Source organism: Epinephelus moara, chromosome 8 (assembly GCF_006386435.1).
Source record: "Epinephelus moara isolate mb chromosome 8, YSFRI_EMoa_1.0, whole genome shotgun sequence".
Lineage (NCBI taxonomy): Eukaryota > Metazoa > Chordata > Actinopteri > Perciformes > Serranidae > Epinephelus > Epinephelus moara.
In genome coordinates, this window is record NC_065513.1 from 44,429,387 (window position 1) to 44,452,096 (window position 22,710).

Sequence of the window (22,710 nt, forward strand, 5' to 3'; positions counted from 1 at the left end):
ACACACACACACACACACACACACACACACACACACTCCAGGTGAGATGGCATTATAGCAGCAGACTGTTGTTATAATGATCTGATGACACGTCATCACTCATCCCCCCTCTTTGCCCCCCCGTCCCCCCCCCCCCTCTGCTTCCTGTGACATACTTCCTGTTGTGTTTCTGTGTTTGAGCCTCACGTTGTTGTTGATCTGTGTGTGTTTGTGGCTGTTGACAGTAAAACAGAGTGATGCTGTTTTACTGAAACATCATCTCATCTGAAACACACACAGACACACACACACACACACACACACACACAGACACACACACACACACACACAGAGTCAACATTAATATAATAATGAAGTCAGTAGCATCAGTGTTACAGTGACACACTGACCACAGCAGGGACTGTTCTTTATCTAAATGAGTTATTAGATTTTAAAACTGACCCTTTGATGTTTGAAAGGTAAAAGTACAAACAGTTTATTTTTGGACAAATATTAAAAGAGACGCAGAACAAAGTGATTTTATGAAATATCTTAAGATCTCACATGGTCACAGTTTGTTTTACCTGACGGAAGCGTTTGTCGCATACGATGTGTTAAAGTACCGTCAGATATTTGAAAATCCAATGATAATTTGTGTTTTTACAGTTTGACTGATAGATGGGGTCATTTTTGGGGATTTTCAAAGAAAACGTGCAAGTTTGAAAGAAATGTTTTATTTAAAATTATTTTCTTTTGTTTTTTTTGGTGTTTTGTTTTGTTTTGTTTTTTAAATGTAAAGTTTTTGGCTGTGCTGATCGGTTATAATTTGGTGATTTGAAGACATTTATTTATTTAACATTTCTGGCTGCGATTAATTTTGCAATTTTGGCAAATATTTAAAAAAATTCCTGCGTGTTTGGAAGGCGCGTTTTTATTTGTTTGTTTGTTTTTTTAATTTGTAGTTTTGGCTGTAATAAATTGTGTAATTTTGGCAAGAAAAAAAAGCTTCCTGTGGAGTGGAGGGCAAGTTTTTATTATTTAAAAAAAAAAAAATCGTTTAAATTTTTTTTTCTTTTATTTACAGTTCCTGGCTGTGATAAATGACATCATTTAGGGGTGAGGTTTCTTTTTTTGAAAATTCTGATTTTTAAAAAAAATGTTTCCACATTTTTCAAAAAAAGAGAATTTTTTTATTTTAATACACAGTTTCAGTGATTTTGGTGTTTTGAAGCCACGTTTCCTTAAAAAAAAAAAAACATCAAAGCATTTTTAAATTTCTTTTTAAATGAACAGTTCCTAGCTTTGATAAACATAAATAAAGTTTGGCACTTTTTAAAGAGAACATGTTTCTGACCCGCCCACACGTTCAGACACATGTTCTCTTTAAACATTCTAAAAACAAAATCTTATATTATTTTGTTTTTAGTAGATTATTCATTTTTTCTTTAAACTTCTGTGGAAAAATAAATACAAAATACAACCAAAATAAAAAAACACAATTCTCTCCCCGTGTTTAAAAATGATTTGACATACCCCCCCCCCCCCCCCATAAATAAGGAACAGTCCCTTAACACACTATTACATTAGAAACTTCAGTTATTAGCTACGCTGCACAGTAATATACTTTATTATACCACATGATATGACATGATATGACATGATATGACATGACAGTGCACACAGAGGTGTGAGTGTGGCTGTAGCGATGTGTGTGCGCAGCTGTGTGTTAATGTGTGTGTGCACCTATCGTATCATTTATTTTAGGATAGGAAAAGTAGAGCAGAGCCCGAGTCCAAACCCTCTTTTAGGTCCATCACTTCGACCTCCGACCTCAAACGCCGTAGGGCCTCCGGGGACGCCACGGTAAGGAGATGAAGACCTCCTACTCCTCCTCCTCCTGTCCTCCCCCTCCTCCTCCCCCCCATCCTCCTCTTCATCCTCATCCTCCTGAGTTTACTTTCATATTTGTGTCTCTCTCCTCATTTCTTCAGTTTGTCTCCTTTTATTTCAGTTCTCTTCGTCACATTTTGTTTCTTCCATCAAAATGAATTTTTCCATGTCTTTATTCTCGTCATCTCCTCCTCTCCTCACCTGTTTCCTCATCTCCTCTCCTCACTTGTTTCCTTTCTTTCCCAGCTCCATCATCTCCTTGCTGACTCATCAGGCCACCCGTCTGTCAGTCAGCTCTCTTTATCTTCTCGCCTCCATCAGCTCATCTGTCCCACAGACAGACAGACAGACAGACAGACAGACAGACAGACAGATGGACAGACAGGGTTCCTGTTGTTGCCGTCAGGGTTTTATTTTACACTGCGAGTCGTCCTCTTGCAAAGGAGAAGTGAAGAGGGTCAGACTGTGTGGTCTCTACTTTCTGTTTGTGTCCTTCGTCCTGTCTCTGTTTGTGTCCTGTTGTTTGTCTCGGTCTTGTCTTTTTCCTCTCGTCCTTCCTCTCCTGTCATCTCTCTGTCCCTTCATCTCACCGTCACTGTCGCTGAAACAAAGCGTCTTTGATTCTTGTCTCGTCCTCGCAGGTCGTCCAGCAGAGACTCATTCCTCTCCTCTAACTCGTCTCGTTTTCAGCGTCCTGACGGTTTTAGGAGCCGTGTGAATTAAAGCTGTCAGAGCCCATGATGCCTCTGGGCCTAAACGGCGGCTAATAAACGACTCTTGTTTCAGCAGTGGAGTCTCTGCCGGAGTCGAGCTCGTCACTGTCGACGCTTCTGGCTTCACTTTCTTCTTTTCAGCTTCACTTTGAAGAACTTGTGTTTGTTTGTGATTTTAGTTTCTTCAAACTCAGAGTTTCTCGTGCACTCTTAGAAAAGCTGTTGGGCCTCAATCAGAGACACTTTGACTGTGATGACGTCTTTTGTAAGAGTGCAGCTCTGAGATCTGAAATGTGACCACACTTGTGTGTTTGTGTTTGAACTCCACAGCTGTCGACTGTTTTGCATCCCCTCTGCCTGCAGACACTCTGTTGGTTTAATGTGAAGGGAGTCTGAATGGACTAGGGAGTCCAAAGAGTCTTTTCTCAGGCAGCTGGTAGTCAACATGGAGACAGATTTGTGTTGCAGCTCAGTCAGAGTGTTCAGCAGCAGCAGCAGCAGACAGTCTGCTGTGTGACCACTCAGGGCTGGGGGGGGGGGGGGGGGGGTCAACTCATTTCTCTTTGTGCTCATCTCTCTTTATTTTCTATATGAGTGTTTTTCTCTCTCAGTGGATTTGAATGGTGTCCAGACTACATGCTGTACTACACACACACTGCCTCTGTCCTCCTCTGCAAGCACGACCGACCTTTAGACTGAACGCACACTTCCTGTTCAGCCCAGCACAGGAACCAATCAGCTGTCAGCTGACCTCCACTCAATTATTCATGGCAACAGTGAAAAGAGTCCAGAGTGACCGACAACCCAAAAACATCCAGTTTACTGAGACATAAAGAATCACCTCTGCTCCAACAATCAGTCAGCTGATAATAACAATAAACTTTATTTAAACCTTATCTCTCTTTCAAAGTGCGTCACAATAAAAAACAGAATGAAATGAATTCAGACACCAGGCCACAGTGAAACAGCTCGTTCTCACTCCAAACTCGACAAACTCCGCCTCCATGTCAGTGATGTCAGCGCCTGACACAGACCAAGGCATCTGTCACAGCGGTTTGATACGCACCAGTCAACTGCTGTTATATAAAGAGGGAGAAAGTCTGTGTATTGAGGTGGACGGGTCAAACAAAGCCCAGACTGTCATCTGTTTGTTTCCTGTGTGAGTTTGCACAACACGTTTACTCTCAGGTAAATAAATAAATAAAGACACCTTGAGCCTTGAATTTTAAGACTTGATGTTTGTTTCTAAATCTGACCACCACTGTTTGCATCTAATGAGCAGAAACTGGACATTTACTGTGAAAAGGGAAGTTTATTTTGAAAAGACAAAGTGCACGTGATGAGTGTAACGTCTGAAACTGACACAGGAGGAAATCTAACGTGTTATATGTCGGTCCACTAACAGAGCGGCGGTGTGTGACGAGTTGGGATGAGAACGTGTCGGTAGAAACATGATAAAAATTTTGGGAACAACCCTTTAAACTGGTGAACCTGGGATATCGACCAGTACAGAGTTCTGGTCAGAGAACAAACAGTCATCAGACTCATCAAACTCTGTACTGGCAGAATGAGAAACTTTACAGGCTGCAGCGTAGAAACGAATCAGAAACATACAAATATACACGACTGAGTTATTATTATTATTATTATTTATATTATCATTGGTTAGTTACCAATAACCAACATTAACTTAACTGGGACAGTGACGTCACACAGAAAACACAAACAGCAGATTCACAGTCATAATAATGCAGACAGTCAGCTCAACATGAGGCTGATATTTAAACAGCTTCATAGCTGCAACAAACAAACAAACAAACAAACAAACACAAACTACAGAGAAATAATTTAATTAATTTCACCATGTAAACAGCATGGTTTTTAAAAAAAAAAAAAAAAAAAAAATGGATTTAAAAGACGAGACAAGGTTTGTGTCCCTGATCCCAAAGTCTAACAGCTGTGTGGACGATAAGGAGTGACACATCTGAGGGGATGTAAGGCGACACTCAGCCCCTCCAGGACGATGTCATTACAACACTTCCTGTAAATTCAGCCAATCCCCATGAATTCTGTACAACCTCGAAATTCCATCCAGTCACCTTCAACTTTACAGCAAATTTAACTTTTTAGATCAGGTAAGATCTCTTTACATTGTCAACCAGCTGCTCTCTGTCTCTGTAGCGCCTTTTACACTTCCTGTTCAGGGCAGATATATCGCGCCATTATTCCACCTCGTTGTTCTGTATATATGGTACGATTGAGGAATGCAGGGACAGTCGTCTCACCTGTAATCCACCACAGCAGGGTCGTAACAGCGCTGAAATGGTGTCTGTATAAACAGAACAGCCGGCAGGACGGGACAGGTGTAATGTTTTAATGACCTGCTACTTGTGTGACCCACTGCAGGAGATTTAAGTAGCTGTTAGCAGTTAGCAGCTAGCTCAAAGAAGAATAACAGCAGCTGTTAGCAGTTAGCAGCTAACTCAAAGAAGAAGAACAGCAGCTGTTAGCAGTTAGCAGCTAGCTCAAAGAAGAATAACAGCAGCTGTTAGCAGCTAACTCAAAGAAGAAGAACAGCAGCTGTTAGCAGTTAGCAGCAAACTGAAAGAAGAAGAACAGCAGCTGTTAGCAGTTAGCAGCTAGCTGAAAGAAGAAGAACAGCAGCTGTTAGCAGTTAGCAGGTAGCTCAAAGAAGAATAACAGCAGCTGTTAGCAGTTAGCAGCTAACTGAAAGAAGAAGAACAGCAGCTGTTAGCAGTTAGCAGCTAGCTCATCAATGACATGTGATGTCATTGTTATTGTTTATAAAGAGCTGCTGACACATATGTTATATGTCACACTAGAGGCCAACACTGTTGTGTTACATGTCATGCCTCTTTTGACTGTGTGATGTCATCCTGCTGTCTGTAAACACACACTGGAGTGAAATGATGCCGCCGTGCTTTGGTTCTGTGTAAAACACAAAGGGGGCATAAAGACAGGACTCTATAGCGCCACCTCTGTGTGGCTGCTGTTCATCATGAGTCTGCAGCTGCACCTGGGACAGGGTCACACACACAGTGACAGGGCTAACTGTTAGCATCACACTGCTAACGTGGATGTTAACCGCTGCTGTGAGGTTTCTGTCCGAGAAGCAAAATATGACGAGTCGTGACGAGATGACGTTGTGCTGTGTTAGCTCGTGCTAACATGACAGAGGGAGAGAGCTGCTGACAGAGACGATCCTTCACTGCACTGAACGGCATTAACAGCTGATTGGCTGTTGAAACAGGTGACGTGCTTTAAAACCAGCTGTCGGCCATTTGACCAGCTGAGTGTCAGGTGACATCATCAGCCGGCTTGAGTCGAGCTCAGACCGGCCAGTTCACACTGCTGACACTTTTCTCTGTGATGTTCTGAAATGGTTTCATCTCGTCAACAATCTTTGGTCTGAACTTCAGGCGTCAGTTATACGTCAGAATCTGTTCTAAACACAACAGGAAGTCAGGATCAGTGTTTGTGAACCTGAGTCAGAACCCTGCAGCAGAGTTTAGACAGGAGAGGAGTTTTCACTGATGCCAGAGAGAGCAGAGTTACAGGAGTTTAGAGGAGTCGTTCTAAAACAAAAACAGTTTCCAGATTATTGGTGTCAAGAAAAATTTTAATCTTTGAAATGTTTCTGAGATTATCATCGATCAGCTGACTTTAACAAACTGAAGCTGCGACTGATTAAATATCAAGTTCCTCCGTACACAAACACAAATGTTTAACCATGCTGGAACTATTTCCTGATGAACAACAGCGTATCTCTCCGCCCAGGGCTAATGTGCAGTGTCTCCTCTGTTGAGGTTCAGTTAGTGAGCTCAGGGTTTGGTCTCTCACAGGACGACTCATCCTGCTGAGATCTGACTCTGCTGTTTACAGGATGTTATCAGGGATTAGTTTGTTGTTGTTTTCTTATCTGAACAGCTCAACAGCAAACAGGTAAACACAGGTAAACACAGATAAACACTAACAACAGCTGAATACAGTCAGGATGAGCTGCTGCTGCTCGGCAGCTGCAAAAATAAAAAGCTCCCATAAAACCAGCAGCAGCACTGACCTGTCACATCAGGCTGGATGACTCTGGATGGAAACTGAAGTTAAAGGAACAGTTCAGAGTTTTGGAAGCGAGGCTGTATGATGCACTGACCCACAGTCAGTGTGGAGTGCTGCAACAGGGCGAGAGTTTCATGGTACGGTAACGTCTCAGAAAATGCCACGGTATCACAGAGGTGATGTCATCATCAGTCAGAACGATCCTCACAGGACTGAAACTGAAACATTTGTTCATGAAGTTTGGTTAAAAAGTCTTTTAGAAAATAACTCAAAGAAGAGATTCAACGTCCGGTCCAGCAAATGTGCACTAACACTAAATGAGTCATGCTTGGTCAGGACAGAGCTGGTTCAGCTGCAGGAACTCTTCAACATGGTTTCCATCCAGACACGATTATAAAACCTCTGCAGCTCAGAGACTGTACATTAACATAGTGTTCTCCACATGCTGCTCAATTATTCCCACATCTGTTTCCATGGTAACCAACAGAATATCAATACAAGTTCAACAGAGCTGCAGCAAACAAAGACACATCACCGACAGAACAGAGACTGAAGACGTCTCACTCACATGAACCCAACATGAAACTGCTCCTCCCTCAGTCCGTCCGTCCGTCCGTCCTGATGCTGCTCAGACAGACAGACATCTCATGTGGCAGATCACATTTTATTTAACCAGAAAAATCTCTTCTTCCAGCGTGTCCTGGTCACAGCGACGTCACTGGTGCTTCACACGACATTAACGATGAATGTAACGTCAGTGTCTCAGGCTCTGTGTCCACATGGCGGCAGGGCGCCGCGCTGCGCTTCATCTCAGCACCTCGTAACAAGCAATCACAGCATTTTTTTTAATGACGCGCTACTCATGGGTTTCGTTTCTATGACAACAACAATATTGACGTTAGCTAGGTAGCTAACATGACGCTACATGATCAGAGTGTTAATTGAGGCCAGTAAACATGCTGCGTCTTTAACCGCCTGGGAAACACGGGGACGGGCGCTGGATGCTGCTCAGTGACAACTTTCAAGAGCTTGCGGCAGGCTGCATCTGAGGTTGCTAAGCAACCATAACCAGCGCCAAGTCATTGCCTATTTACCTGAAATCAGTGCAGAGTGCAGACGTCTTCGTGTATTTTGAGTTACATTCAGTCTCATTTATTCACCACGGTGTCACAGTGTGTCAGGGCTCAGAGGGCCATGGCGTTGGTGAGTTTGTCTTGTACTCAAAGTGGGCATGGTTTGTAGGGGCGTGTCCTGTAGGCTACATCGTAATGTGTCTGAAACGATATGTCTCCGTTAGATGCATACAGTCTGTTTCACAATAAACTTGCGTCAGTAAAACAACTCTTATTTACGTTTATTTCCTCGTGCAACAAAAGCACGTTGCAACCACTGATGTCTAACGCCAACTCCAGTGCGACGTGAAATACTGACGTGAGATGATGATGTTTTGTCGTTGGTTTTAATTGGTCTTCCATCTGTCTCATACCGACATCATCTTCACATAGAATAACAATATTTAGTTGTTAAGTTACGGAGAGCAAAACAACACAAACAGCAGCACGTCACAATGTTCAGGCTGTTCTCATAAATGTGTCATATGTTTTCCTACAAAAAGCAATGCACACAAATTCGTACGTATCCCATGTATTTTGAAAGGCTGTGATCATGTGACCAATGAGCTGACGGCAGTAAACAAGGAAGCAGTCCATTTTACGGGTCGTCCTCACCGTGTGTCTTTTCCTAACTTCAGTAACTTTACACTAATTACGTAACTGTACGTTCAGGACGTTATTCGTGGGGCACAAATTCTTAGGATGTCATCCAAACCATTCTACAAGAATATGTCGTAACATCTCAGGACGGACGGTAGCTAAAGCCGCAGTAGTGATGTCACCAGTGCCAAGATTTTAAACTAGAAGTGCTCAGAGCAGCCGCACAAAAAAAGGGGGAGCGCTCTGAAAAAGGCCCTGAGTGTGGCGTTCCTTCTGTACACGCCACAGACAAACTCTCCTCAGTGGGAACGACTGAACAAAGACGCTGGCGCTGAGAGAAAAGACGTAATGTGGACAAAGACCCTCAGTCACAGAGAGCGTAAACATGTGTGTGAATTTTATTAATATCTTATAATATTTATTTTATTTCTTTCTTTCATCCACCCTGCTCATTAGTTTCACATGTAAACATCCACACGAATAAATAAATCAATGAATAGATAAATTCCTAAGTAAAAACACAAATAAATGAATAAATAAATAACATATAAATAAATAAACATGCCTGTTTCAAGAAAAAAAAATATGATGAAATAATAAATTAATAAAATAAAACATTTTCAGAGAAACTGTGAAATCAGGTCAAATCAGATGTCGGCCATCTTGGCTCAGAGGTCGGCTTCACTCTGTGTGTGTGTGTGTGTGAGAATAATAGAGGTGTGTGTGTGTGTGTTGAATTAATGTGTGTGTTTCCTCTCTTCTCTCTCTTTCTGTGTGTCCCTCTCTCTGCAGCCGTACCCGACTGACATCACCGGACAGCTCAACCTATCAGATCCCTCCGTCAGCACGGTGGTCTGAGAGCGACCCAGAGAGAGCTACACTGCTGCTGCTGAGCCACACACACACAGAGACACACACACACACACACACACAGGCCCTCTGGACAAACACACACACGTCATATGATATAAACACATGAAACACACAGATGGACAGACTGAGCGTCCTCTGAGACAGGAAGTAGAATATGATGACATCAGGACTTTTGGACAGCATCATACTGTGCAAACACACACACATACACACACACCATCTGTCATCTCAACCCTACACACACACACACACACACACACACACACACACACACACTCGCCTTGCTCTGCTTGTAGCCGTCGGCCTCATCCACCCAGAGGGTCTTTTATTTTGAAAGAACTGTCTCTGATAGGTTTTATTTTGGTTGATGTCTTTGATGTTGTACAGTTTCCTGTTTCCTGTTTCCTGTCCGTCACGCCGACCCATCTATCCTCCGATTCTTGCCGGAAACTCGAGCTCCAGCCCGCAAACACACCTGCCGATCGATCGGGAACCTATTGATCGATCAGGAACTTGTTGATCGATCGGGGAACCCGTCGGTCGATCGGGGACCAGATCACGGTTCAGAGCGTGGTGGGTGGGCGGAGCCTCTGGGACAGGAAGCGTTTTCTTTAACGCGTCCTGCGTCACTGAGCCAGACGGTGGGGAGCCATCAGCGCTGAGGCTCATGGGTAATGAAGTCCTGGTTCAGTGAGTCAGGAGGAAACTTTGTTTGAACCAACAGTCAGCATTTATCAGACGTATATAAAGAGTTAATAAACAGATTATTACACAATGATTTCTGCAGATATGACGACTTTTTGTTGTTTATTGTGTTTATTTATGAGGTGTTTATTTATAAACATTCTTCACCCTCATAAACAAAGTGATGAAGATGATGAGGAGCAGCTGTAGAGATATGACTCATCTGATCTGAAGTCTTTATATCTGCTGTGTTATAAACTGTTTATTAACTGTTATACTGCTTATAAATGCTGAACAGAGAGGTTAAAGTTCAACTCATCAATAATAAACATTATTACAAAGGAAATGATCCCACCTTTGAATATTTAAGAAATTATTTTCATTATTTTCAAACATTTAAAAATCTACATTTATGATTTTATGATTTAATATAAAGTCCTGAGAGATGTTTCAGATGCACACAGAACAATAAGGTCTTCACACTTCATCATCTCAATGTGACAAAACTAATAATAATAATAATAATAATAATAATATTTGATCTGTTTTCACACTGATGTCAGAAACATGTTGAAATTCTCTGTTTGACATGAAAACAAGTCAATCAGCTGATCGCTCTCGTCACAGTTTCAGTTTCAGTGTGAAGCAGCTGAAGCTTTTATAAAACACTTTCTACATGAAATAAACACACAGCTGTAAAACAACGTATTGATCACAGATCAGATTTATTTTCATCAGCAGCTGATTCAGATATTTCTGACATGTCTGCGTTTACTTCCTGTTAAACGAACCTTCGACTCATGAACGTGTGTGACAGGTGTTCTGTCGCCCACCTGAACCTCAGCGTTCATGACATCCTGAGAGATGAAGGTGAGACGCTTCAGCTGAAACACGTAGAGCAGGTCATGTGATATCCTGCGAGTTTGTGCTCAACGAATGACGTTACGTCCCAACGTACAGTCACGTAAATAACATGAAGTTACGATAGGTCAGGGTTAGGAAGGGAAACACGGGACATGTACGAATTTCAGTGCGTTGCTTTTCGTAGGAAAACATACAAAACATTAGTGACTGAAAACACTCAGAAGAAAATGATTTTTGTTTTCATGCAGCACTCAGTTCAGAGACTTTGGGCTCTTATTGCTTCCATAGGTTTTTTGGCCTCGTACAAAGAAACAGTTCAACACACACTCAGGTTTATTTTAGTTCAGTTATCTGTTTGGAAATTCATGCAAATCACCACATGTTTAATTATATAATCACTTATTTGTAAATTTAAACATTAATTTCAGAAAACTTGTGATAAAAAAAAAATGTCTTAATGTGAGAAGTCTCAGAGTTCATTATAACTCATCTCACACAGGAGAAGCACCAGACTAAGCCTCACACACACACACACACACACGCACGCACACACACACACACAGACACACACACACACACACACACACACACACACACAGACGCTCTGTCACAACTCTCAGTTTATGGTTTAAAACTAATGAGCAGTAAACTCTTCGTACTGATCCGTCCCCAGGTCTCACTGTGTAATCTGTAACTCAAACACAGTTCTTTAGTTCTTCATATCAGGAGGAAACAGGAGCCTGCAGACAGGAGACCGTTGTTTTAATTTGGTGTACTCAGGTTTTTGTTTGTTTTTTATTCTTATCACAAAAAATGTCCTTTTTTCATTTTTGGATTTTGTTTTGTTTCTTTTGTTATTTTAGAAATGAATAAGAGATGATCCAGTGACACCTCGACCATGACAGCGTCAGCGGGTTTTGTTTGTCAGATTAATTTTTATTTTAAACTCCTTTGATTCTTTTGGTCTGACGACAGTTACAGAGTGAAGGAATATGAATAACTTGCAGGATAATCCAGGAGCAGACACATAATCTGAGGAGCCAGCGACCTGCTTTAGACATCTGAAGAACCTAAATGTGTGAGCACACCGGCCTGGTGAAAGAGACGGGGCGTTTAATTTGAGTTTTACAGTTTGTTAGAATTTGATTTTGGAGACAGAACGTTTCTGTTTTCTAAATAAAAAAGTCCCAAAACGTAAAATAACTATAAACACCATGTTGATGTCAGTAAGTTGTCTCAGAGTAAGAATATATAATAAATGTCAGAAAGAACCAAATCATTCCAAGATGGCGGTGTAACAGGTTTTGTTCCTAACGTTCAAAAGAATAAAGTAACAAAAAAACACGTATGTTTGTACGTCACGTGCTCTCGCAAAAGCCACATGGTTGCCGTGAAGCGAGTTGAACACGAAGACTTTTTAACGTTTGTTGACTTTTTCAGCTCTTCATCAAGTTCAGTGCTTCTTCTTTCTTTCAGTTCTTCCTCCTCCGACCTGTCCGTCTCTCAAACACTTATCCACAACCAGGAAATCAGAATTCACAATTAAACCTGAGACTTTAAACCAGCAGTGAACTGTCGCATAATAAAAGTGTAACGAGGTCACAGCTGTGTGTTTATGGAGAAATTATAATCAGCTCAACATCAGAATCAGACGCCTGAAATATCATCACTTTAAAACTTCTTATTTTTATTTTGTAGTTCTGAAATGACACATTTATTTTGGTGGGAAGAGGAAACAGTATTTTATTAATTTCAGAAATACATTTGGTTTAATGATTTTTATTTATTTTTTTCACAGTATATTTATTGCTTTATCACACGGTGGTTGTTTAATGTTTCAGATCCGTCGTCACAGAAATATTTAAATTAATTTACAGTTTTGTTTTTGACTGATCGATCAGTATTGATCTGTCCTGTTTACGATGATCAGAATCAAGTGTTAACAAAACCCTCCCTGAACCAGAGGCTCCGCCCACCGTCCCCCTGACAGCCCCAGGGCATGATGGGACATGTAGTCACTGCTCCACCTCCACTGTGTCTCTGCTGATGATGTCAGTCTCTGTCTACCTCCACAGCCCGTCTGCCAATAACAGAAACTGATGTCCTGTGAAAACCTCCTAACTCCTCTCAGGCCTGCACACACAGGCCCGCTGGAGTTAGGAGGTTTTCACGCTGCAGAAGCGATGTAGCTGCCGTCTCTTTAAGGTTTTCATATTAATAAGGTTGTTGTGTAAAAACACACACGTATGCGTGTGTGTGTGTGTGTGTGTGTGTGTGTGTGTGTGTGTGTGTGTGCGTGTGTGTGTGTGTAACATATGACGAACCAGAGCTGAGAGCGTCGCTGAGAACAAGAGAACCTCAGACTGAGTCGTCTTCAGGAACACCGACCACATGTTAAAGAACAACAGACTTTTACTGCCAGATATATAAATATATAAATATATATGAGGAGCTGTGAGTGGTGTCTGGTGCAGCAGGCTGAGACATGTTAAAGAGGAAATAGAAATTAAACTGCTGCAGAAGTCAAGAGCATAAACAGAACAATTACAATCAAATATTTAAGATATATTAATAATACTGTAACTAATATGTAGAGTGTAAGTGTGCAGAAATAATTCAGCTTCTCTTTGTATGAAAATGATCCTGCAGAGACCTGAGACGTCACAGTTGTGTTTGTTAAAGCTTGTTCATTGTCAAAGGTTCATCGTCATCACTGGATGATTGACAGTTTATGAACAGACTGTAACATTCAAAAATCTGATTGGAAAAAAAGACAAACTGAAGATCAGCGTAGCTAATGCTCATATAGCAGCTAATGCTAACAAGCTAGCCATTTGTTTGACATTAATATGACTTGAAACCAACTGGCTAACAATACTCACATAGCAGCTAAAAGCTAACAAGCTAGTTGAAGCTCTAAATGGCAGTTTGATTGCTGAACATGAGCTAGTGCTAATGTACCAGCTAAAGCTAGCTGCAGTTGTGTCTTTCCAGAGATAACAGCACTTAAAAACATTAAAAAAGACCCTCATGTTTAATGCTAATCCTGTGAACCAGATGAGTCTAAGCTAGTGTATAAAACTGTGACCAAAGAACCAGATGAGGCTAACAGGCTGGTGTCTAATAATACAGTTAATAAGTTTATACAGACACTAGCCTGTTAGCCTTATTTGGTACGTTAGCATTAGCAACAGATGTGTCGGTCTTATGTTTAGCATTACGAAAATTAAAAACCAGCACTAATGCTAATGCTAATGCTAATGCTAAAGTCATCAGTCAGCAGCCCAAACACTCGCTAAGTTCAAAGAAACAGTTTCTCTTCACAGTTCAGAAATACGTCTCTTTGCAAAATAATTTTTGCAGAATTTCTGTTAATAAACTAAAAATGTATCAGCGAATTATTTCAGTTTTAATTAAGATGAGGTTTAATTTATAAGGGCTAAAAAAACATGTCTTAATATTTTATCTTATCTTTAAGATAATCAATAAGAAAGTGTTAAGGATTATTTTTCAAAGAACATTCAAATTTTACTTTTCATTAAAATACAAGTTTTTCTTCTTTGTCTCCACTAATCAAGTTAAATAAAATAGTTTGTAATATTTAAAGTAGCACTGTTTAACATAAATCACTTCCTGTGGATTTCACATTAAAAGCAGCGTTAGAAAGTGTCATAGACAAAGTTTTTTTTTTTCCATAAATGAATGATAGATTCAAACTTTACAGTAATTAGACAGTGAATAAGGGTGATGCCAGCTGAGGACTTTTATTTTGAAATGAAATGATGTTTGAGTTTAATGTGTTGTTTCCTTTGAGATGAGCGTGGCACATTTAATCACCTGTGCAGCTCTCAGATCAGATTATATTTCCTGCTGCAGTCAAACTCCCCAGAGCTCTCTGTGTCTCTGGAGACGTCTCTTCAGTTTATTGGAGCGCTCTCCTCTGCGTGCTCGTCGTCACGTCTCTGCAGGCTGATTCTCAGGAGAGACGCTTTCATTTCAGACTGACTGAGTTTGACCTGAAGTGGCTCTCTGACCTGAGGTAAACTCAGCAGGTCTCCTCAGGTGAAGGTCTGACTGAGCCATCGACATTTACTGGAAAACAAATATTGATCTAAGTTTGAAGGTCTGTGGTTGTAAATGATCACAGCGGGTCCTGGAGACAAACTCTGTTCTCAGTGACGCTCGGCTCGTTTCATGTGTCAGAGAAAGGTGAGCTGCACCTGCCGGCCGTCACTTTAAACCTGGATTCACTCACTCAATAACAGCAGTTATTAAATACAGAATTATATTGGATTATTATTATGGACTGTGTTTATTATAAGACACGTCAGTTTTTGATTTCAGAGTCAAACCTGCAGAGTTCAATGACCTGACCTCCACCCAGGAACATGAAGCACACAGCTGCTTCATTTTCACACTGAATACTCACTTCACTGTGTTTGAGATTTACAGCAGAGGCATATATATATTGTCATGTTCTTATTCATGCTGTCACTGCTTTGGGAACATGTTTCCCTCTTTATTCCGCCCACATGGAGCCAGTTCTGTTCTCTTCTGGTTCTGAAACTAAACTGGATCAGAACCTGAAGAGTTGCTTCACAGCTGGAGCCAAGCGGCTGTGACTCACCAGAGGATCAACATGATATTATTATGTTGTGATTTATTACCTTTTTTACCTTTTTGTCCACAAAGAACAAATCGATACTTGGCACAGTGTGACGATACGATTCTGCCTCACAGAAATATTGAGATACTTTGCTGAATTGATTTTTCCCCTCGAAACAAACCACAGCAGGTTTTCCTCAAACTGCGTGGTGACACGCAGCAAAGGCCACTGTAAGGACTCAGCCTGTAGGGGGCCCACACTCCACCAGGTGAGCCCGAGGTTGCCCAAACAGCTGTTACCACGACAACCAGATGCTAATGCTAACAAGCTAACGTAGCTGGAATTCTACCATCATCATCCCGAGGCCTCGACGTGAAGTCTGTTGGTTCATTATTTTAGTTTCTAGTGACAAATATTATAATAAAAACTGTCATTAGCTAATTATGAACTAACACCACGGCAGGAGACGTCTTTGTTTTACAGTCAGAAAACTTTAGCGTCCATCGTCTTTGGCACATAAATATATTCACGTCACATTTAATGTATTAAATGTTTTCCACGTAGAGTCAACGTGTTGATTTAAGACTGAATTTAATGAATCCAGAGTTTAACAGTAGATTTTATATTAAAATGTTTCAGTCAGCATGTTAAAGTTGATCCGTGTTCGTGCAGCTCACCCTGCGCTTTTACTATGATGTCATAATGTGACATCATGCTGTGATGTCATGAAATTTGTTTTTATTTTTTTATTTTTTTTATTTATTTGATTTGTTTTGGATGTAAAGCACTGATTCAACTTCCTGTTTGAGGAGTTTTTTTTCCCTGCTGTTGTACAGAAGATGATGATGATGATGATGATGATGGCGTCGTCTCACTGCTGTCTGTATTGGATCTATAACCCTGTGTAAACTGATCGGAGGTCAGTTGTGATATTTTTATTTCCTGTCTGGTAAACACTGAAACTGTAGAAGAAGAAGTTTCCCTCCTCCTCTTCCTCTTCCTCTTCCTCCCTCTGTGCAGCACTTTGTCCACGAATGTGAACAGTCGACAATTTGACCTCCACAAGAGTCGACAAGACATTTTCTGTTTGGTTTCTTCTTTGTGAACTGTCCTCTGAGGACCAACCAGTAACTCTGATCATACTGGTCCCAGTGCGTCCCACAGACGTCCTCTGAAGGAAGTGAGACGCAGCTGAGGAGACTCTGAAAGTTCAAGGAAATAAATGAAATTATCTGTTTCTGATTATTATAAATAATTTATGATTAATGATAAAGTCAGTGTTTAGTGCAGCTGAACTGACGTTTGTGTTAAGCATATATGAAAATCACATTACTGAGAGTCAAGTTTCCAATAATAAATATTGACTTCAGATTAAACTGTTTCCTGTTTGTTCTTTACGCCACCTTTCATATTCATGAGTCCTGTGAAAAACATGTATCTCCATATTTGAGGATTTTTAATGGTTCATTTGTGGATTTAGAAAAAAAATCCTCCTTAAGGTCAGTGAATTATTCACAAAAGGAAAAACATTCTTTAAAAGTTCCTCATTACCACGATAAATATGGAGCACATTTTTCTCATAATAAACAGACTTTTGGAAATATGTGTTTTTCACAGAAGGACCTCTACCTGTTCAGGTACTCTGTCCTCTACCTGCTCAGGTACACTATCCTCTACCTGCTCAGGTACTCTGTCCTCTACCTGCTCAGGTACACTGTCCTCTACCTGCTCAGGTACACTGTCCTCTACCTGCTCAGGTGACACAAACACACCGGCTTCTGATGAGTCAACATTCTGATCTGTAGCTGCTTGCAGAGGAAAATAATTTCAACATATGAATTTAAAAGTTAAAGACGTGTTCATGTTTCGCATGTTTCAATCTGACCTGTGTAGATCTGTATCAGTGTGTGTGTGTGTGTGTGTGTGTGTGTGTGTGTGTGTTCACAGTTTAGTATCTGTTGTTGACTCTCAGTCTGAAGGTCGCAGCAGCTGCAGCTCCACCCCCTAACACCTGCCAGAGGACCTGATAGAAGACAGGACGCCTCCACACATTCATCCACCTCCACCGCTGCTCTTCACCACTTCACCTCCTCTACTCCAGTCTCCAGTAAGTGAGTGTCCGAACCTGATTGTAATCAAATATGAATCAACTCTGAGGAGGTTTTTGATGACTGATTATTGATTATTGATCATCTTCATGGACGTGACTTCTCCTGATCAGGTGATCTGATGATCTGACTGGCTGAGGCAGGTGGAGCTGCAGGTGTTTCCACCACAGAAGAAGAGAAGGAAAAGGAGGGAAGGAACCAACGAAGAAGAAAGCTGAGAGGTGAGAAACACACACACACACACACACACACACACACACACACACACACACACAGGTCTTTAATGTGCAGTAAAGTGACAGTATTCTCCCAGGATGCACTGCACAGACGAGTCATTACAGAAACACAGTCAGTGTGCAGCGAGGTCTCAAACTGGAGTTTCATGTTTGTGTTAAACGGTCTGAAACATGTTCTCACACATGGCGCCCCATGAATGACATCACATCCTTAACGTGCTGTTACAGGTTTTTAATGTATAATAAAACCTGTTTCTATTTCTCAGATTAGATTATAAATAAAGCTTGATTTTGTCTCACGAATAAAGCTCAGGTAGATCAGTCATCAGAGGTCAGAGGTCGATGACACGTGTGAACCAACAGGTAAAACTCACCTGTTGAATCTTTATTTAAACACACACCTGATCATCAGATGGTCAGAGTGTCTGCAGCTGCAGGAGGAGTCTCTGTCTCCTCCTCTCTCCCCCTCCTCCTCTACGCTGGTCGTCACGGTAACTCCGAAGCCCCTCAGCCCGTTGCCATGGTTACTACACGGTATTTTTAGCGCTGATAATGAAGCGGAGCAGTGAGGAGAGAATACACACCGTGCTTACAACCTCCTGCTGCTGCTCCTACTCCTCCTCTACCCCTACCTCCTCCTCCTCCACCTCCTCCTCCTCATCCACCTCCTCCTCCACCTCCTCCTCCTCCTCCTTTTCCTCCTCCTCCACCTCCACCTCCTCCTCCTCCTCCTCCTCCTCCTTTTCTTCATATCGAGCTCCAGCGGTACGTTCAGTCTGAGATCAGTGTGCAGTGTTTCACTCCAGTTTCAGGTTGAATGACATGAAACAGGCTCTGAGGAGTGTTTTCCCTGATTGGTGGGCGTGTCAGAGGTGTCAGCCAATCAGCAGCGGCGTGGATATAAATAAATCTTTACTGATTGTTTGTATATTTTTTGTGTCTTTATGTCACACTTGCTCCGGCGTGTTTCCCATGATGCCGATCAAGCTGCTGTATTAACATGTGTGTGACAACAGGATGATGTGAAGGAGATCAGCTGGTTTGAACCTGTTTGTTGCGTCGGCTGTCAGAAACAACACACACACATCACACTGTCAGTCCAACAACACCTTCACCCTGAACTCACGTCTGACTGTAAACTGTGTTCATGAAGTTTTTATTTCTGTGTCTTGGTCATATAAAATGCAGCTGTGACGCGACCTCTCATCACACCTGCTTTGTTTTTTGGATTCAGGTGAAAAAATTCAACTTAACTGGTTTAAATCTGCTTCATGACGTGTGTGTGTGTGTGTGTGTGTGTGTGTGTGTGTGTGTGTGTGTGTGTGTGTGTTTGTGTGTGTCAGATGTTCATTCAGCCTTTAAATATAAATATGGTGACTCTGTCAGTGGGGACATCTGCAGGTCGTCACATCAAACACATTCATGTCATTTATTAAAATCACATTTTCGTTGCCGTGTTGGTTTAATATTTAACTTTGAGAGTTTATCCTCGACCTTTCAGTCCATTCACTCATCACTCTGTTTTCTGCTCCTTTAAATCAGTCCCTCCAGGATGATCAGCTGATCCCTGTGCGCTCTGTGCGACATCACAGTTTTTTCCAATCACAGCGACTTTTGCAAAGATTTGGCCCTAATCGTAGCTTCCTGTGAGTTTACCTGTCGCTGGATTAAATATGCAGCTCAGCGGTGATGTCACCGTATCAGACTGCAGTTTTATTCTCACTGGAACAAGTTACATTTTTAATGAATTATATAAAAAAGCCGCCCGATCAGACACTTGAACGAGCTCAGAAACAGCTGTGAACTCCTGGAGGGACTGATTAAATGTGACGACCCCTCAGACAGGTGCTGTGGCCCCTCACAGGGTCCAGACCCTCAGGTTGGGAACTACTGGTTTTAGCATCAGTTTCTGTGTTTCATTTTCAGAGACAGCTGAGGTTCATCTGGACAGCAAACACCTCCAGGACTTCCAGGACCTCCAGGATCTATCACAGTCTGTCCTGAGCATGTCGTCGTCTCAGAGCACATCTGGACCCAAACATCTGTGTCTGTGGCTCCACCGTTTCTCCTCACCCTCCCCTCCCCCTCCTCCTCCTCTTCCTCTCCCTGTCAGCTGTGGCGTCCCCTCCTCTCACCCGGCGTCTCGGCGTCTCCCCCTGCTGGTCGTCCCGCTGCTCTGCAGTCTGCTGCTGATGCTGCTGCTGCTGCTGTGGAACTACCACTGCCTGTTCATCTCCAACATCTGCTCCCCACCGGAGGAGGTGCAGCAGGAGGAGGGGAAGAAGGGAGGGACCATCGTGACCCCGTGGCAGTGATGGCGGCGCCGCTCACACCTCCTGGAACCAGTCTGAACCGGCTCAGTCCTTAAGAAACCAGACAGAGAAGATAAAGTTTGTCAGAGTTCAGATTTTACAATGTTTTACTTCATAATCTACAAAAACTACAAAACTACAAAAGTACAGAAACTCAAAACTACAAAAACTACAAAACTACAGAAATTCAAAACTACAAAAACTACAAAACTACAGAAACTCAAAACTACAAAAACAACAAAACCACATAAAGTCTGACAGAGATGATTTAACAGGAGAAGACGAGGACTGTCCACATTAAAATATGATCTGGATGTTTCTCCTCCGCAGTCGTTGTTGTTGAGCAGCAGGTGGAGACATCCTGATTCTTTGTCCACAAACACTGGCTCCTACATTTCCCATGATGCACCTGGATATAGTTTTTTTTTTTTTTTGTACATTTCTGAAAAGTTTTAATTGTAATTGAAACCAAGGAATCTATCAAATAAAAATAAGAATATAAAAAGATAAAAAATAGGCAAAATGTTTCAACGCAGACTGATGACATCACTGTGACATCATCAGGGTTATTTTTCCTTCAGTGTGAAAAAAAGTGTTAGAATTTACAAAATAAAAGCTCCTCGATCACTTTGCCTGTCTGGTTTTATATTTTCAGAATAAAAGTTTAATTCAGGTTTTTATGAATGTGTCATTAAATTATGAAAATATACAGAATCAAACCTGTGGAAAAAAAAATCAAAAATCTTTATTGATGATTATAATTTAGACGGAGCTTTAATTTACCAACCCACCATTTTAAAATAATTTCCTAGGAATATCCTGAGAGACACTGCTCCATCTCAAGTCAGTATTCATTTATTGTCAGAAATGTTAATGTTCAAACTAGGACTGATTGATCTGAAGTGTCTCTGCTGATCAGGGACTGTTCTTTATTTATTTATCAGAGGAGGAGGCTGGGGTCTGACTGTTCATTTTATTTCATGTTATTTTATTGTACTTATTTATTTATTATTTATTTGACCCTCCCTCCACCATGAAAGTTTTTTTTTAAACTTTGATGTTTGAAAGTTAAAAGATTTGTCACAGTGGGCACTTTTTACCTGCCATAGCACCACTCTCTCGGTTACCCAGTAAATTTATACTGACCCCGCCTCTCTACCACATCTACCTGCCTGCCTATCACCTGTCCATACACCTCCTGGTCCTGCTGGTCCACCACACCCTCCTCATCAAGCTATCGACGCGTTTAATCTACGCTGTAGCCTGACGTGCACCTCCAGAGATGTAACTCCACGTCACAGTGCCGCAGACCTCCTGTCTGTCTCTGTAAGCTGAAACCATTTCCCTCAGTGGAAACAAAGCTTTGATTTACTTTAATTTCACAGATAAGAAACAATAAATTGTGAAGACAATAAAGCCTCCACACACTGTGTGTGATTTATCCTGGCTGAAATATGAGCAGAGGAAATCTCTGCTAGCTGCTAGGCTAATTTATACAACGTAAAATGCCATAGGACTGTGCTAATAACGTTAGCATGTTGTATTTGTGGGGAAAATGTGTTTAGTATCAGACAGTTGTTTTGTCAGTGAACCTTGTGAGCTGTGATGGAGCTGGACTGTGTGATGTCACCTTGACGCCTCTCACCTGTGGATCATCACTTCCTGTCAGTATCAATACTTCAGCTTCAGACTCTCGTTGGCAGTTTTGTCTTTGTCATTCAACACGAGAGTTTCCTGCATGTGTTCCTGGACTGTTTCCTTGTTGCCGACCTCACCTGTCTCTGACTGTCCTGCTTCACCTGATCCCCGTTAAACCACTCAGCCTTCTGTCCCGACCATCAGCTCTGCTTCTGTGTCCCTGGTGTCTGTCTGTCCACCTGTGTCCTGTAGCTGTGCTGGGAGACTGACGCTCTGCTCTCCATTGTGAGTTTACCTGTTGTGCTGCCTGTGACTTCCTGTGCTGTGGATGACCTCATCACATGGCTGCACGTCCTGCTGCTGTGTGTGCTCATGGTCACTGCTGGTGCTGACCTGCCTACAGTCAGCTGTCACAGCAGACACCAGAGCCTGTCTGTCTCTCTGTGCAGCTCCTGGATTAAACCTCAGGTCTGAGAGTTCATCTTGTTGCTGTTGTTGTTTCACTTGTCTCTTTGCTCTGTGTGCTGTGAGTGGTTTTATTAGACTAATACAACCTGTCCTGTCTGTGATGCTGCTGTTAGCTTCACTCATTATTATCATCATATTCTTTATGGACACATTTTAAAAGAGATGAAATATCGTTATTTTGAGATCAGATTTGTTTGGAGGTTTTTTCCAACAGAAACACTGCTCGCACACGATGTGTTCAAGGACCGACAGAAAATCAATCCAATGATAATTTCTGTTTTTACAGTTTGTGTGTGTGTGTGTGTGTGTGTGTGTGTGTGTGTGTGTGTGTCTGACAGCAGACATGTAGTCCAGTCCAGCAGTGAGAGTCCACTAAATAACTCCAGTGTGACACCAGACGCCACAAACCTGCCATTACGGCTCTATTTCTGTGTGACAGCGTCACTGAGCCACCGCCACTTATTTTCAGACGTTCACTGTGAAGTGGTGAAACTATAAAAGTGACAAAGCAGCAGATTTACAGGGAAACAAACTGAAATCAGCGGCGGCT

General features: G+C 41.8%; 1 protein-coding gene and 1 long non-coding RNA gene across 2 annotated transcripts in view; both read left to right on the forward strand.

Moving 5' to 3' along the window:
- LOC126395005 (glutamate receptor ionotropic, NMDA 1-like) overlaps nt 1-10,279 on the forward strand; it is a 77,690-nt gene extending 67,411 nt beyond the window's left edge. Inside the window, exon 21 of the mRNA XM_050052180.1 lies at nt 9,164-10,279. Within this exon, the coding sequence (XP_049908137.1) occupies nt 9,164-9,229 (66 nt within the window). The 3' untranslated portion in view covers nt 9,230-10,279. The remainder of the gene's footprint in view (nt 1-9,163) is intronic.
- Nucleotides 10,280-17,389: 7,110 nt separating this feature from the next.
- Nucleotides 17,390-20,681, forward strand: LOC126393821 (uncharacterized). Its single transcript, XR_007570305.1, has 3 exons — nt 17,390-17,505; nt 17,620-17,727; nt 19,669-20,681. It is a non-coding gene; the product is annotated as an uncharacterized LOC126393821 (long non-coding RNA).
- The last annotated feature ends 2,029 nt before the right edge of the window (nt 20,682-22,710 follow it).